This window comes from Chrysemys picta, chromosome 18, assembly GCF_011386835.1.
Source record: "Chrysemys picta bellii isolate R12L10 chromosome 18, ASM1138683v2, whole genome shotgun sequence".
In the NCBI taxonomy this organism is placed as follows: Eukaryota; Metazoa; Chordata; order Testudines; family Emydidae; genus Chrysemys; species Chrysemys picta.
In genome coordinates, this window is record NC_088808.1 from 21375991 (window position 1) to 21391742 (window position 15752).

The 15752-nt window shown below is 40.6% G+C and overlaps 1 protein-coding gene across 1 annotated transcript in view; it reads right to left on the reverse strand.

The window, feature by feature from the left end:
• The window catches only part of TRAF1 (TNF receptor associated factor 1), a 63672-nt gene extending 48263 nt beyond the window's left edge, over positions 1 to 15409 (reverse strand). Inside the window, exons 1-4 of the mRNA XM_005299457.5 lie at positions 15307 to 15409; positions 10800 to 11113; positions 7266 to 7341; positions 4569 to 4667 (exon numbers count right to left, since the gene is read on the reverse strand). Of these exons, the coding sequence (XP_005299514.2) occupies positions 4569 to 4667; positions 7266 to 7341; positions 10800 to 11023 (399 nt within the window). The 5' untranslated portion in view covers positions 11024 to 11113; positions 15307 to 15409. The remainder of the gene's footprint in view (positions 1 to 4568; positions 4668 to 7265; positions 7342 to 10799; positions 11114 to 15306) is intronic.
• Between the last annotated feature and the right edge of the window lie 343 nt (positions 15410 to 15752).

Here is a 15752-nt window from a genome sequence, read left to right on the forward strand (position 1 = left end):
TTTAAGCCCTCCTGCAGGCGTCCCAACTTTTTCTTAAAAACAGGCAAATTGTCTTGTATTTTCTGTCTCCCGCCCTCCGCCATCACTACTGTGCTGACCAGATCCCTGCTTGCCAGCTGCCCGCGATGAGTGGCGGGGTCCAGTGGCCAACGATGAGGATGGGTGTGCAAGGCCGGTGGCAGGGCGAAGCTGCAGCACGCGAAGCTGGCCGCTCACCCGCGGCATTCTGGCTCTCAGCAGGGCCCCAGCCCCCAACCCTAACTGTTTCCTGCCAGCACTGGCTGCGCACTGCAAGCGAGCAGGAAGGGACAAGCTCCCCTTCCTCCCCCACGCGGCTGGAAGCAGCTCCCATCCCTTCCCTCCTGCACAGTGACGAAGGGCTGCTGCTGGCCACATTCTGGTATCAACCCTAGCAAAAATCTGGGGTGAGGGGGCATGTGACCCTATGTGCTGCCCCTCCCCCCGCCACGTGTTGCCTTGGGAAGATGTGGCGACAGGTACTTGGAGAGGCGGATCCATCCCAGGGCTCAGCCAGGCATGGGGGGCAGAGAGTGCCAGGTAGGGCGGGGTGGGTTGGTCGGTCACCCCCCATGTGAGAGAGATGTACAGAAGTGTGTGTGTGTTGTGTCACCGCTCCCTGTGTGAACCCTAAAGCCTTAAAGATAAGAAGGTAAATAAAAAGAATCCAACTATGCAGTATTTCTCTTTAACCAGGGCTCAGTCAACTTGATGTTAATTTGAACATTTGTACTGCATAGTTCTGACTGATTGCCATCGAAGTCGTTGGAAGGAGTAATTTTACTACGTGTCCCATATTCAGCATAGGGAAATATGGTCACCCTACTCTTAATTCCAGATGGTCTCAGATTCCTTTTGATTCATCACAACAAAATAAAAATGATATGGTAGCTTAAACTTGAACCCTACTGTCTCAGACAAGCAATTTTATCCTTTAACTGGCACTTGGTCATGACATGTATTTCAAGATCAGTCAAGAAGGAATGACAATAGTCATGTAAAGATATGCTAGTTTAAAAAGTAGTGACTGTTAACTTGCTATCGGATCACATCCTTTTCTTTTGTTATTGCAGGAGATTCTGTAATTCAAAAAAAATTCTGATATGGCACTGTGCTAATCCTAATTTGATCTGTGGAGGAGCCAGAAAGTGGTTAAATATACAAATGCGTTCTGCAGTGCTGGATGAGCAAAGACTGAAAGAGTGGGAGGAAGTTTGACTTCTCGTCCCTGATTTGTCATAGTGGCTAGACCCAGCAGAGTAACATTCATGAATATACCACGGAGTGCAAGTTTCATATGTCACTAGGCACAATTTGGTGGAATTTGGTCTAATCAGTTGTATATTAACTCGAGGCCAAGTAGATGAACTTGTTGAATGTGCCAGTATGAAAACCTCTCAGAATGAATTATCTGTTTAATAAGACATTAAAATACAAATGGGGAAGTTCTAAAAAAAAGGATATCAAAATGAGGATTTAGAGGCTTATGTTGTATTAACTCTTAGAGATATTATTAGCTCAGTAATTCAGCCAATTCAAGCCTAACATATCTGCCAAAAGAGTTGAGTGTGAACTAGTTTCGAAAGGTCTAAATAGACAAAGGGAAAAAGTTTTCACTCTTAAGCTATCTTAGAAATATATAAAATAAGGATTTTAAAACAAATGGCCCAAATTCTGCTTTCTTACAACCTCATTATCTTCAATGGGACCCTTTGTTTACAGAGATCAGTGCACATCACTATAAGCACCTTTTTTTTAAATTTTAGAAATCAGTTTGACTTTAATGTGCTGGTATAGTGGGGCATGATTTTTAGAAAAATCCTGCTTATACAGCATCCTAGTCATCCTGCCAAGTTTGATGGAATCAAGTCCAGTCATTTGCTTTCTATCAGAGGCAAGAAGAAATTTTGACTAATTTATACAGCCTTCCGGGCACAGTGCACTACTTGTAATACATAGGTAGACTGGCAATCATGCATGCAGAGGTTGGCACTTGGGCAGAGTACAAAACTATCACATTCAAATGCCTGTTTCTTTGGAACCGCTAGGGCTGGGATTCAGAGTCTGAAACATCTGGAGACTTCTGGTGGCACCTTAAAGACTAACAGATTTATTTGGGCATAAGCTTTTGTGGGTAAAACACCCACTTCTTCAGGTTTTTTACCCTCGAAAGCTTATGCCCAAATAAATCTGTTAGTCTTTAAGGTGCCACCGGACTCCTTGTTGTTTTTATGGATACAGACTAACACGGCTACCCCTCTGATATCTGGAGACTTGCACACCCTGTATATAAAACAACCAGGGAACATAAAAATACTTTATGTAACTCTGGATATAAAAGAGTCTCTCTGATGTTCAGTGTCCCCAGTAAGAGTAAAACTATAGGATATGTTTCAAAATGAATTTGCATTTCCTAATCCAAATGGATCACTTTGGCCACTGAATTTGACAGAATATTTCATTCTCTAAGGGACCAATCCTGGCGTTGAGCACCCCCACAACCTCATTGACTAAGGCCTGGTCTACACTTAAAATTTAGGGCAACATAGCAATGGTGCTCCGGGGTGTAAAAAATCCACACCCCTGAGCGCCGTAGCTATGCTGACCCAACCCTCAGTGTGGACAGTTAGGATGAGAGAAGAATGCTTCTTTTGACCTAGCTACCATCATTCGGGGAGGTGGTGTTCCTGTGGTGACAGAAAAACCCCTTCCACTGCTGTAGGCTACGTTACACTATCGGATTATGTTTGCATAATATATCTCTGTAGCTATGCTGCTATATTCCCCATAGCGTAGGCATAGCCTAGAAGTCACTGGGAATGGCTGGTGATCAGAATCTCTTGGGATAATGTCATAATGTCTGAAATCACTCAGCCTTCCTCTTCTCGCTTAACGAGCTGGAGACTATGGAAATTTTCTCATGTAATTTGCTCATTTTGAATGCATGAAGAGATGCATGCTAGTTCCCCCTGCACTAAATGGAGCTGAAGATGACGACACTTCTTGTTGGGAAGGTAACTTCCCCTAGATTTGCAACGTTTCAGATCCGTGCTTTTTTTAAATGGCTCACTGGCTTTACTATGCATTTAGAGAGAAAATTCTGGGTAAAAACAGAAAGCTACCAAGATTAGCACTTTTAAAAAGTCAATGCCGGACAATTACATTAATCCTGAAGGGGCAGCAGAACTATAAACTCGGGGGTACAATTTTCAAAAGGGCGTAAGGGTGTGTCTACACTGCAATGAAATAACCACAGCTCGCCTGGGTCAGCTGATTGAGGTAAATTTGCAGTGTAGAGGTTCAGGCTCGGGCTGGAGCCCAGGCTTCCAGCTCCAGTTCAAGCCCAAATGTCTACACCACAGTTAAACAGCCCCGTAGCCCAAGCCCCTGAGCCTGGGTCAGTTGAGACGGGCCAGCTGCAGGAGTTTAACTGCACTCTAGACATGCCCTAAGTGCCTTAGGAGACTACGTTTTATTGAAAGACAAGAGGTTTTATGCTCCTAAGTGCATATGTCACCTTGAAAACAAGACTTCAGTTCTAATGTCAGGTGCTTTTGAAAACTTTGCCCCAAGTTTCATTTCAGAAATTAGACTTGCGAATAGGACCACAGAATCCAACTAACACTCAATCAGGAAGGTCATATTTGTCACCACGGTTTCAGCTATATTAAGGCTGCTCAGAAGTTCCAAATTCCCTCAGCTGTAGATGCTTTTTATTAGCACTCCAGCATTAAGATGTATTGATCTGTTGATTCTTAAAATAAATTAGTTGCCATTTTCCTGAGCCTGTTTGAAATAAAGGGGAAATGGCTTTAGGCAGCCATCTATTGTTTTTTTTCCATTCCTTCCTTCCTTTTGTTTAGGGAGGTAGTGTAGTCCAGTGGATAGGATGCCCGATTGGGAATCAGGAGACTGGTTAATTTCCCTGCTCTGCCACTGACCTACTGTGTGACCTGGGAAAAAAATTACACAACTGCTCTATGCCTCAGTTTCTTTATTGCAAAATGCAGATTATAATTCTTTCCAATCCTTTTAAGATCTATAGATACTGCCAAAAAGATTCACGAACACAGTAATGTGGTAGTGTTGGTGGGATGGGGGTTGTCAGGTTAAATGCTATTTACATGGCAAATCCTGCCCCTGTGGGCGGGGGATGGGATGTACAATGCTAAACCTTATGCAAGGATCATTGTGCACAATGGAGCTGTGTTCTGTGACAGTCATTATGCTCCAGCATATAGATTTTTGGTCGTGGGGCCAGGGGTTCTAATGCTCCATATTCCCCTTGCAGAGATGGTCTAGAGGAGTTATAGGAAGCTACTGCAACCGTGAAGTTTCAATAGAGGCCATGAACGGGCTTTGAGGGAGGATTTCTTTCCCTTGGTCCTGACAGAACTCTCCAATGCACAACTTACTGTATTTGGCCCAGATGTATATAGATTGGTTAGAAGATTCTGTTGCAAACAAGTTCTTGCTCTTGCAAAGTCACTTCTCATAATCTATATTCTTATTTCTTATATGGCCCTTTCTTGACTTTAATAATCACTTACCTCATCTGGGTCCAGTGGTCCAGACTGAAGAAAACCCTCCCTCAGACCCTTGATTGTAAATCTTGCAATTTCCTTGCTCTTGACTTCATCTGGTTTTATCTGTAGCACAGTAGGATGATTGAAATTGATAAAGAGAATGATGTAGAATATAACATTATATATGATCTGATTGCAATTTACATTGTGCAACCAGAATACTCAGAGGCAGCACACAGCGCTTCAGAAATACGGACAATGCAGGTGAGGAGTGAGAAAACTTTTTCGCGATAAGAAAAACAAATAACGGGCCTTGTATTTTCAGGCCAGCCTCAGCATAGTCATGCTATTTAGTTCTTTCAACATAATATCATGTTAACAGTCTTAATCATTAGCATGTATTTTTGCTTAGAATGCAAATGCATCAAGAACATTTGTGTTATCAGTACCCATGAAATGTGCTGGTCTAAGTAAAATGCAGTCTTCTAAGATTTTTAAGAGATATTTTGTATTGTATTTGAGATTTATGTAATTATCTCAAAAAAACCCAAAAATCTATCAAATGATATTGCACCTTCCATCTGTGGATCTCAAAGCACTTTACAAAAAATCATCAATTCAGCCTCACAGCACCCTGTAAAATAGGTAAACATTGTTACCCCAATTGTACAGAAGGGGAAACAGAGATGGAGATTTTTTATAGTGACTTGCCCAGGGTCAAATAGCAAGTCTGTTGGCAGAGCCAGGAATAGAATCCACAAAAAGAACAGGAGTACTTGTGGCACCTTAGAGACTAACAAATTTATTAGAGCATAAGCTTTCGTGGGCTACAGCCCACTTCTTCGGATGCATATAGAATGGAACATATATTGAGGATATATATATATTCACACACATACAGAGAGCATGAACAGGTGGGAGTTGTCTTACCAACTCTGAGAGGCCAATTAAGTAAGAGAAAAAAAACTTTTGAAGTGATAATCAAGATAGCCCAGTACAGACAGTTTGATAAGAAGTGTGAGAATACTTACAAGGGGAGATAGATTCAATGTTTGTAATGGCTCAGCCATTCCCAGTCCTTATTCAATGTACATGGCAGAGGGGCATTGGCCAAACCGGACAGCCTCTACGCAAAAGAATTAATGGACACAAATCTGACATCAGGAATCATAATACTCAAAAGCCAGTGGGAGAACACTTTAACCTATCTGGCCATTCAATGACAGACCTGCGGGTGGCTATCTTGCAACAGAAAAACTTCAAAAACAGACTCCAACGAGAGACTGCTGAGCTGGAATTGATATGCAAACTAGATACAATCAACTCAGGATTGAATAAGGACTGGGAATAGCTGAGCCATTACAAACATTGAATCTATCTCCCCTTGTAAGTATTCTCACACTTCTTATCAAACTGTCTGTACTGGGCTATCTTGATTGAGCATTGGCCTGCTAAACCCAGGGTTGTGAGTTCAATCCTTGAGGGGGCCACTTAGGGATCTGGGGCAAAATCAGTACTTAGTCCTGCTAGTGAAGGCAGGGGGCTGGACTCGATGACCTTTCAAGGTCCCTTCCAGTTCTAGGGGATAGGATAGGATATCTCCATTATCACTTCAAATGTTTTTTTTCTCTTACTTAATTGGCCTCTCAGAGTTGGTAAGACAACTCCCACCTGTTCATGCTCTCTGTATGTGTGTATATATATCTCCTCAATATATGTTCCATTCTATATGCATCCGAAGAAGTGAGCTGTAGCCCACGAAAGCTTATGCTCTAATAAAATTGTTAGTCTCTAAGGTGCCACAAGTATTCCTGTTCTTTTTGCGGATACAGACTAACACGGCTGCTACTCTGAAACCTGAATAGAATCCAGATCATCTCATTCCCAGTACTGCAACCACATTACTGTTGTAACTTTCCTATATAATATGATAAACTCCGCAAGATCCTCAAAGCTTGTCATCATCATACTGAGTCCACATAAGCTGTTCTTACAGTGTACCAGACATTTACATGTATAATTCCTAATACTGATAATTTGGCTTATTCATGTATCACAAATGTGAGGAGAAAAGGTAAATTAGTGTGCTGATTGAAATGTTCAACATTATCTGTTTCCATGAGATGACAGCTAGATTTAATATAGACTTGTTTATCACATTACACACACACAAACACAATGGGAGTTGCACTTACATCCACCAGGGCTGAATTTGGCCCAGTGATCTTAGTCCCCTGCAGAGCTTACCTACAATGCAAGTTAAGGGCAGAACCTGTAGTTAACTGATATTTTAGCTGTGTGTGCCACAGTCATAATGTTATTTGAATATAGTGTGTGGTGCTTTTCATATATTAATTTCAATATGCTTTATACACATTTTCTAGGTTGCCATGTTAGAAGGGATGGCTGAGTCAGTGTTTCTTAGGCTTTAAAATCAGACGTGTGAAGAAGGAAGAGGAGTAAGGTGTCTGAGCATAGTCGTCATCACCCATATGAGAGAAATAAGTCTCTAATACCCAGTTACACTCACACAGCAACACATTAAACACTGCAGAAATAGAAAAGGAGCATTCAAAGGCAGACTGCTTAGACAATCCCATCAAATATTTTATTGCGGTTCTCTCTGCCATTTGAGTTTATATCCTAGTATTATTGGGATATAGAGTTTTCTTCTTATGTTTCTTAGAAAAGCTTTGGGGATTAATGAGCAAAATTACTCACAGAACCGAAGTTAAAAATTGCATCATCAGTGACTATTTTCTCTCCACACAGTAAACAGTCTGGATCAGGGATGTTTCTGAGAGGGAAAAAAAGCAGTTTTAAAAGTAAAACTCTTGGAAATGTCATTGAATTTGGGCAGCTAGTCAATGAAAACTAAAAACTCATATAAATTCATACTTTGGGCCACACTCTCCTCTCAGTTTTATCGGCGAATCAACTGGGTTTCACTAGTACCAGTGAAAAGGGAATTTGGCCATTCGCCTACCACCACTGAGGGGAAAATTCAAGCCTGATAACTAAGTTATACTATCAGAGGGGTAGCCGTGTTAGTCTGGATCTGTAAAAAGCAACAAAGGGTACGTCCAGACTACCCGCCGTATTGGCAGGTAGCGATCGATTTATCGGGAATCGATATATCACGTCTCGTTAAGATGCGATATATCGATCCCTGAAAGCGCGCCCCGTCAACTCCGGAACTCCACCGGAGCGAGCGGCGGTAGCGGAGTCGACGGGGGAGTCGCGGCCGTAGATCCCGCACCATGAGGACCCAAGGTAAATCGATCTAAGATACTTCGACTTCAGCTACGCTATTCACGTAGCTGAAATTGCATATCTTAGATCGATTCCCCCCCCCCCCCCCAGTGTAGACCAGCCCAAAGAGTCCTGTGGCACCTTATTAGACTAACAGATGTATTGGAGCATAAGCTTTCGTGGGTGAATACCCACCTCATCAGACACATGTTATACTAGAGATTGATTGGGCCCACTCCGCCTTGAGCACAGCTACTACAGTGTATACAGTGTACAGACCTGGCATGATTTGGAACTGTTTGCAACAACCAAGCAAAGCATTAAAATATATATTAGTGACAGTTCAGCATCCATGGAAAGGAACTGGAGTGATAGCCCTGCAGAACAAAGTCCTCTGTTTATCCATAGAACAGGTATAGCATGGGCACTGGCACTACAACATTCTCCATGTAGCCATGCAAATGTGATTCTATCCTAGCATAAAGCAATGACCTCTGGGGTGCAGAGTCAGGCTGCCTTCATGCCGAGACCGAGAAGGAGGCCATTTAATGTCAGTTCTGATGCTGGTTTTTAGAATGTGGACACCTGTCTGGAAACTGGGCTGAGATCCAAACTTGTTTTGCTCACCATCAAGCAGCCATTACATGATAAATGCTTTTGATAACTACCAGGCTGGATATGAAGGGTGACCCAGAGGTGAAACCTTCCATTACTAGTCCATTCAACCTTTCAATTCCCCAAGGTAAGGTTTGGCATGGGTATACATATGGGACATATGGGAAGATGAGACTCTTGTCATCCTTTCCTTTTACTGGGTCTCCCACAAAAGTACCATCAAACTTTCTAAAGAAGGAAAAATATCTTGGCTTTGCTTAGAAAGCAAAGCATTAAAAACATATCACTAAACAGCTCCCCATGGGCCAAAAAAGTGTCTGTGATTTTATGTGCTGCAGAGATGCTGAAGAAGAAGTTCCTCATTCTTCATGACCAGAATATCTTCACTTACGCCTACAGAAGTCTGGCCAGCTGTCTAAGCAATCATACCCTTGGTGATGCCAAGAAGCCATAAATTATACTAGATTTAGCAGGCAGCTAACAAACCAGGTTTTTCAGGGCCATTCCAGATTGGGGTTCTAGCCATGGTGAGCAGAAATTAACAAGCTGTATCATGAATTTGCTGACGCCTGTGCTGTCCACCAGGAGACATAGAAATATGAGAAGGTTGGAAAACTGTATTCTGTACAACAGAATCGCCTCATAAGCAAGTCAATGACCACCTTTCAGTTCATTGTTGATTGGTTATGTGCCCAGTTGTTGCTATCATTTACAAGACCACCTGATAAATTAATACTTGGGTTCTAAGAGCCCCTGATCCTCCTTTTCAGAGTACTGGTGTTTGCTTGGAGATTTCTGAGAAAAGTTTTCCCACCTATAACAAGGCTTTGAAAACTGCAGTTGTCCATTTTTAGGCCATTTTTGCCATTTCAAACAACACAATCAAGCTCTTCTAAGGGACTGAACCTGAGCCATCATGGAATCTTCACAATGTTTCTGTCTCCCTGAAAAAGATGCCAATGCAATTAAAATGAAGAATATATAGGCCAGCGTGCTCTGTGCCCCCAGTTTCCCTTTTGGTTACCCACGTACAATCCCACTGACTTCATGTGATCTATGTGAAATTAACTGGGGCGGGTGCGGGGAAGTCATATATAGCTCTTATTTCCATGCCTTGCATTGTCATTTGCTGAATATATTTAACTCATTCTGCAGCTTTAAGAGCTGTATATGACTTCCCCTCACCCGCCCCTGTGAATTTCACATAGATCACATGAAGTCAGTACGATTGTACCTGGGTAACTAAAAGGGAAACTGGGGGCACAGAGCACGCTGTCCTATATATTCTTCATTTTAATTGCATTCTCTGGCCAGAAAACAGATACTGGGGTGGGGTAGGGAGAGAGATTTTCTCTGGTTCCCCTTAATCCCCACCTCTTCCCTTATATAAATCACTGGTTTACTATTGTTATTAGACAGAAGCAGAATTCAAACCCTAGATCCAAACACACATGCTAACTTTGTCCAAATTTGAACTGTGCCTGAGGCCCCTCTCTACAGCACCATCCCAAGATTGAACCTGATTGCCAAAACAAAATGACATCTTTGCATTCCATAACCTGTAATCAGACAGTGAACAATTTAAAATGAGACTGACTTAAATGGGTCAGTGAAAAACAACAAGGAAATAAGGGGAATGTGATATTGTGAGAAGCCACATATTTAGGCTCTGAGTAACAAAAATTCTATATTTTGGACATCCTAGTGAGGTGGTCATATTTGAAAACTGTGTCTGCAATCTAATCAAATAGGAATATTTGCTTTGGAAAGAAGTATAGATATTGATGCAATTTTTCATGCAAATAGAAATAAAAAAAGAAAAATCCCCAGTCTTGATCAAGTCATGGTCTTTGCTTCATACAAAGGAGATATTTTAATCACATTTATGTAAATACCAATTCCAGAGATGTAACAAATTTAAAATACAATATTCATTCTCTTTCCCTCTCTCCAAGTATGGATCTCAAAAATAAAAAGTAGTAAGTCTCATTGGCTGTCAGCCTGAATGAATGAAAGCCGATGGAAGTTGTGCTCCTAAATCACCTTGACAATTGTCAAAATCCCATCCTGACTCAATATCCAGTTCAAAGCATGCCATCATCTAACCCCTTAGGGATGCTGAGAAATATAATGTGGTATCTTAATAATAAAAAAAAAACTACCAACAAGGGGCCTAATCCCTTAACTCTCACTAACATGAGTAGTTCACAAGTGTAAGGATCACTTCAGTGGGATGAGATTTGTACGACAGGGCTCTGAGATCATATCTTTTTTCCCCAACAGAGACAGTTTTGCAGATATTGGATCTAGTTCCAGGTCAGTTTTGCTCATGAGGGCCGTAGTGATACTACCTAATCGCAGTTACTACGTTCAGTATAATAGGATTACCTTAATAACCATTCAACGCAGGACATGCAGTAGTTGTGACCACATGGCACCTGTGCTGGATTCTCCAGAAACATTTTGCAGAGAGGACAAATATATTTAGAGGAAACATCAGCCATATACTTCTCCAGGGCCTCTCCAGAAGTAGGTGAGCTACTCATAGCTGATGTACCGATGCCTGATGCCAAATCCTCCAAATGCTGGGGCTTTATAGTATGTTCTGCCATGAAGATGGTCTGAAGGCTTCAGTCTAAAGCTGTTCCCATTAGTTGTGTACAAACTTCCATCTAAAAACTTCAGACTCATAGGTAATAATTCTGAGAATACAGAAAAAAATACATGAAAGTGTATTTTGGGGGTGTTTTTTCCCCTCTGAATTGCTTATTGAAATGATGAACTGCAGTCAGTCAGTCAATCTAAAGTATAAGCATTCAGAGAGGAGAAAATATTTCTGGATTACAGCAGGAGCCTGATTATCTAAACTAATTAGATAATGGGGCATTTAAGTATAAGATATATTTAGAAAAATCAATAATGTACTGTGGAATTTTACCATGGATAAGGCTGCTATACTATTTTGACCAAAATTGTGGTGTGAAACACTTATAACTAAAAGAATAAAGAAGAGACACAGTTAGGTAAGAACAAGGCTTTAAAAATGTTTTCCTTGTGAAAGGGGCAGCATGATGTTCATTTGGGACCCAAATTTCACTTTTATAAAGACAAGATTTCACAAAATCTAAAAAGCAATAGAAATATTTCATTTAAAAAAAAAATTCAACCAATGAAAAATTTGCATTGTTTTAATGCATGACCATTCAGAAAGTGAAATGGACTAGTCTAGTATATTTTATAGGCTGAACAGCATGCAACATTTAAACAAATCAACAGGAATGAAGAAAAAGTAAATGCTTTCATTTTTTCATGCTTAATAATCTAAATTATTTCATAATACAGGTCACGGTTTTACAACTTTTATTTGTAATCCAACAGTGCCCTTTTATTAGTATTTTTTTAAATTAAGGGATACGGCTCTGAGGTTTAATGGATAAAGCACAAGGGTGGAAATCAGAAGACTTATGTTCCCAGTTCCATTCTTGACCTTTTGTAAATTACTTCATCTCCTCAGGTCAGATTTTTAAAAGTATTTAAGTGCCTAAAGATGCAGATAGGAGCCTAGACTCTTATCTCCCATTGATTTTAATGGGAATTGGGAATTAAGCATTTGGACACTTTTGAAAATACCATTAGGCATCTGTCTGCATCTTTAGGCACCTGATTACCTTTAAGAATCTGGCCCCTAGTGCTCAGTTTCCTCATATGTTAAATGGGACCGATAATGCTCACCTATCTTTGCAAAGTGCTTTTGACACCTATGGATGAGAAGTGTTCTATAAGGATTATTATTAGTGGTATTCATTTTAAAAAGACACCTTCACCAGTAGAGAAGCCAGAAACTCCAGAATGAACATTGTCTAAGTGGTGACAGCACTTCTAAACAACAAACACCAGTTACAGAAAAAGCTACTCTCAGCACTTACATACTGGCATCTCACCCTATAAACTTGCTGACTGCAGAGACTAGAGCCTCAGGCAAGCCTTTAAGGGTATGTCTACACAGCACGTAAACACCCATGGCTGGGCCGCCAGCTGACTCTGGCTCGTGGGGCTGTAAAATTGCAGTGTAGATGTCGGGGCTTGGGCTGGAGCCAGGCTCTGGGACTCTCCCCCTCACAGGGTCTCTGAGCTTGGACTCCAGCTGGAGCCCGAATGTCAAGCACAAGTTTACAGCCCTGCAGCCTGAGCCTGTCAGCTGACACGGGGCAGCTGCAGATGTTTAATTGCAGCGTAGACATACCCTAAGTCTGGCTCAGGATTCTTCTTCAATATAACTCCTCCAGTGATAGCCTTAGAGGGGAGGAGCCCCTTGGGCAGAATAGCAGAAAGCAAAACTAAAGACTCATGACGTAGCTCCTTCGGTTTTAGCAGCAGGCTGCACTTCCACTGCTCTGGATTTTGTTTGACTGTTTCTCAGTTCCTGTATCTGTCTCAGACAGTTGGTATCATTTCAGGTGTCATTTTCCTTGCCAGCTACTTTTCTAGGTTCATACACTCCCTTTTGTAAGGATGTTACACCATCCATTCTTATTTTCTAAATATAAAGGCTTCATATGGTTTTTGAGAACATGATCCTTATTTCCCCATCCACCTATAAATATTAAGGGCCAAATCCTCAACGGGTGTGAATCAGTATAGCTCAATTCAAGTCAATAAGGTATTATCCAAAGCTCTAGGCACTTTTGTACCACTGATCAAGACCTTTGTGGGTTTTCGGTCAATTTTTTTTATTGCAAGACCAGCAATTTTGACGAATTCACATTGCTGTTATTGGCAGGATGTACATAGCAGTAAAAGGCTTTTGAAGTGAGCTGACTTTGTATAAAATTAAAACCACAGAACAACCTAATTTGCTGAAATATCATTAAGTGTCTGTGCTAAACCCACAAAAGCCAGGAAACTCTAAGATGAAAGAGGAAAACTACTGATAGACCATGCTTTAAATCACGCATCATGCCCAGCTCAAGCAATACTTACAACCAGGAACATTACCCAGTGCTCAAGACTTCTGCAACACCTGCTCATAAAAGAATTAAGTAAAGACATCTGGGACTTTTTCAGCCTTAATTCTGAATTTCCTGGGTTTTGTGGTTTTAAGTTGCAATTGGGTAAAATGTTTCAGCACAAGGGAGCCGAATGAGGAGTGATGGGCAGGCGCACCAACGAGGCACTGAGCCTCAGTGAGGAGCATGGCGGTTATACCATCTTTGGACAGGGTGCAGCTTCCCGATCAATTGGCAGCAACACTTACCCTCGAGACTACAATGACAGCCATCAGAAAGCTCCTTGCACCCTGTATAGGGCTCGGCCACTCTCTTGCCCATTACTTTAACATAAAATTAGAGTTCCTTTGGGTAGTGTTAAAAAATTCACTGCCAAGTAATTTAGATCTAAAATCTGACCCACCCACCACCATTCTGCCTTGAGGAATAATACCTACATCCTATACAGAGCTTTTCATCAGTAGATCACAGAGCTTTACAAAGGAGGTCAGTATCATTACCCCCATTTTACAAAGGGAGAAACTGAGGTTCAGAGAGGTGAAATGACATGTCCAAGGTGACCCAGCAAGTCAGTGGCGAAGCCAAGAATAGAATACAGGTCACCTAAGTCCCAGTCCAGTGCTGTATCCACTAGGCCAGTGATACTCAGACCCGCAGTGGTTCAGGAGCCAAATTAGCAATCATCATTACCCAAAAGAGCCAGAGTAGAGAGAATTCATTGTTTCATTTACTATTTTATATATCTTTGCTTGGTTATTCTGACTAAGTATTATTATTTTATCAACTACAATTAGATAATAACATAGCAAAAGCATCCTGATTTAATTATTAACCAATCACATAGTGTTTTAATATCATGTGTTGCAAAGAGCCACAGGAGACACATTGAAGGGCCACTTGTGGCTCCTGGGGCCTCAGACTAGAGTATCACGGCACTTAGCCATTAAATAACATGGCGGTCTTGCAGTTAAATAAAAAAGATCCCCCATACAGGAAAGGTGAAATTTGAAGGATCTTGCACTGTATCATTAAAACCAAAACAAAAAACCCTTGCAATCTTGCAGGCAATGATCCCAGGAGTCTCAATATTTGTATGTTTTTAAAAATCCTTCTGTTTTGAGAAATATTTTTTCTCAAAATATTAACTGCTATTTTTATAGGACCTGCACAAAATAATGTCCTTCTGCTCCCTCTGCTGTTTCTGCTACAGCAACAAGCAAAGAAGCCATGATTCAAAAGCTGTACACATTCTTTTGGACACTGCCACAGACATTGGTGAATAAACAAAAAAATTGCATCATGTTTCTCCAGTAGAACAGAGGAACTGAGGAGAAATCAATATTTTTCAAAAGTAAAAGGAGAAATTAAAAAAAAAAAAAAAGCCAACCACACACAGCTGAGAAAAAAGCAATTGGCAGCGTCTCTCCAAAGAGTGACCCATGTATACAGGGTCTGACGTTAAAAAGTACCTTAGTGACTCTACAACATTTCTACAATCAAGGATCCACCCTCAGGCATACATTGATTCACTCTTTTCCCTGTTCAAGTACATCAGCAAAATTTAATTCACCAGGAGTTCTAAATTTTGTTATCGTTATTTAATCAATGCTATTATCATGCTATGAAATATATAAACTCAATTGCTGAAAACATTTCTAGTAAGGATTAATAATACCTAAAACAAAATCTGCTCTGTTTAAACACAAGCTGTAGGAAACGTTTTCCCTAATTTTAAAATAAAGATTGTTCCCCCGACTCTCCCCACAAATTGAAAAATATAATCAGCACTATCTATCAGAAGAAATATGATATGCAAGAAGAAAAGAATAATGTTAAAATTGGTTGAAAAATCTCTATGTAATAAATAATAATGTTTAAAAACAACTTACCAAACGGGTTAAGAACTTAAAATTCTTAGCATATCACCAGCAAGAGGAAACACTAAGTTCAATTTCTCTCTAAGTGGGATTCCCCTACATCACATGTTTTTTCATTACAAGCAGCATGCCTACTTTTTTTGCCTTTGTTTTGCACTGCTTTCTTTTAATCTTTGTACTAGGCACAATACCAAACCATGAAGTGACCTTTCTTGTCCCAAGCATTCTTCTTAGATTGCATAGCAACTCTAAAATTTGATACGGGATTACTGTTAATAATCTATGCAGTTCTTTAATGCTCAGAATTTAAAAAGGCACATTTTATTGAGAAGACTACTCAGAAATATCATGGGCAACTCCATTTTTTGAAAAGTACTATTTTCCTCTGTATTAGTTTGCTGTTATTTTAAATGTAACAGCTATAAACATGAGCACATTGATCTTCTTACTCAGTATTT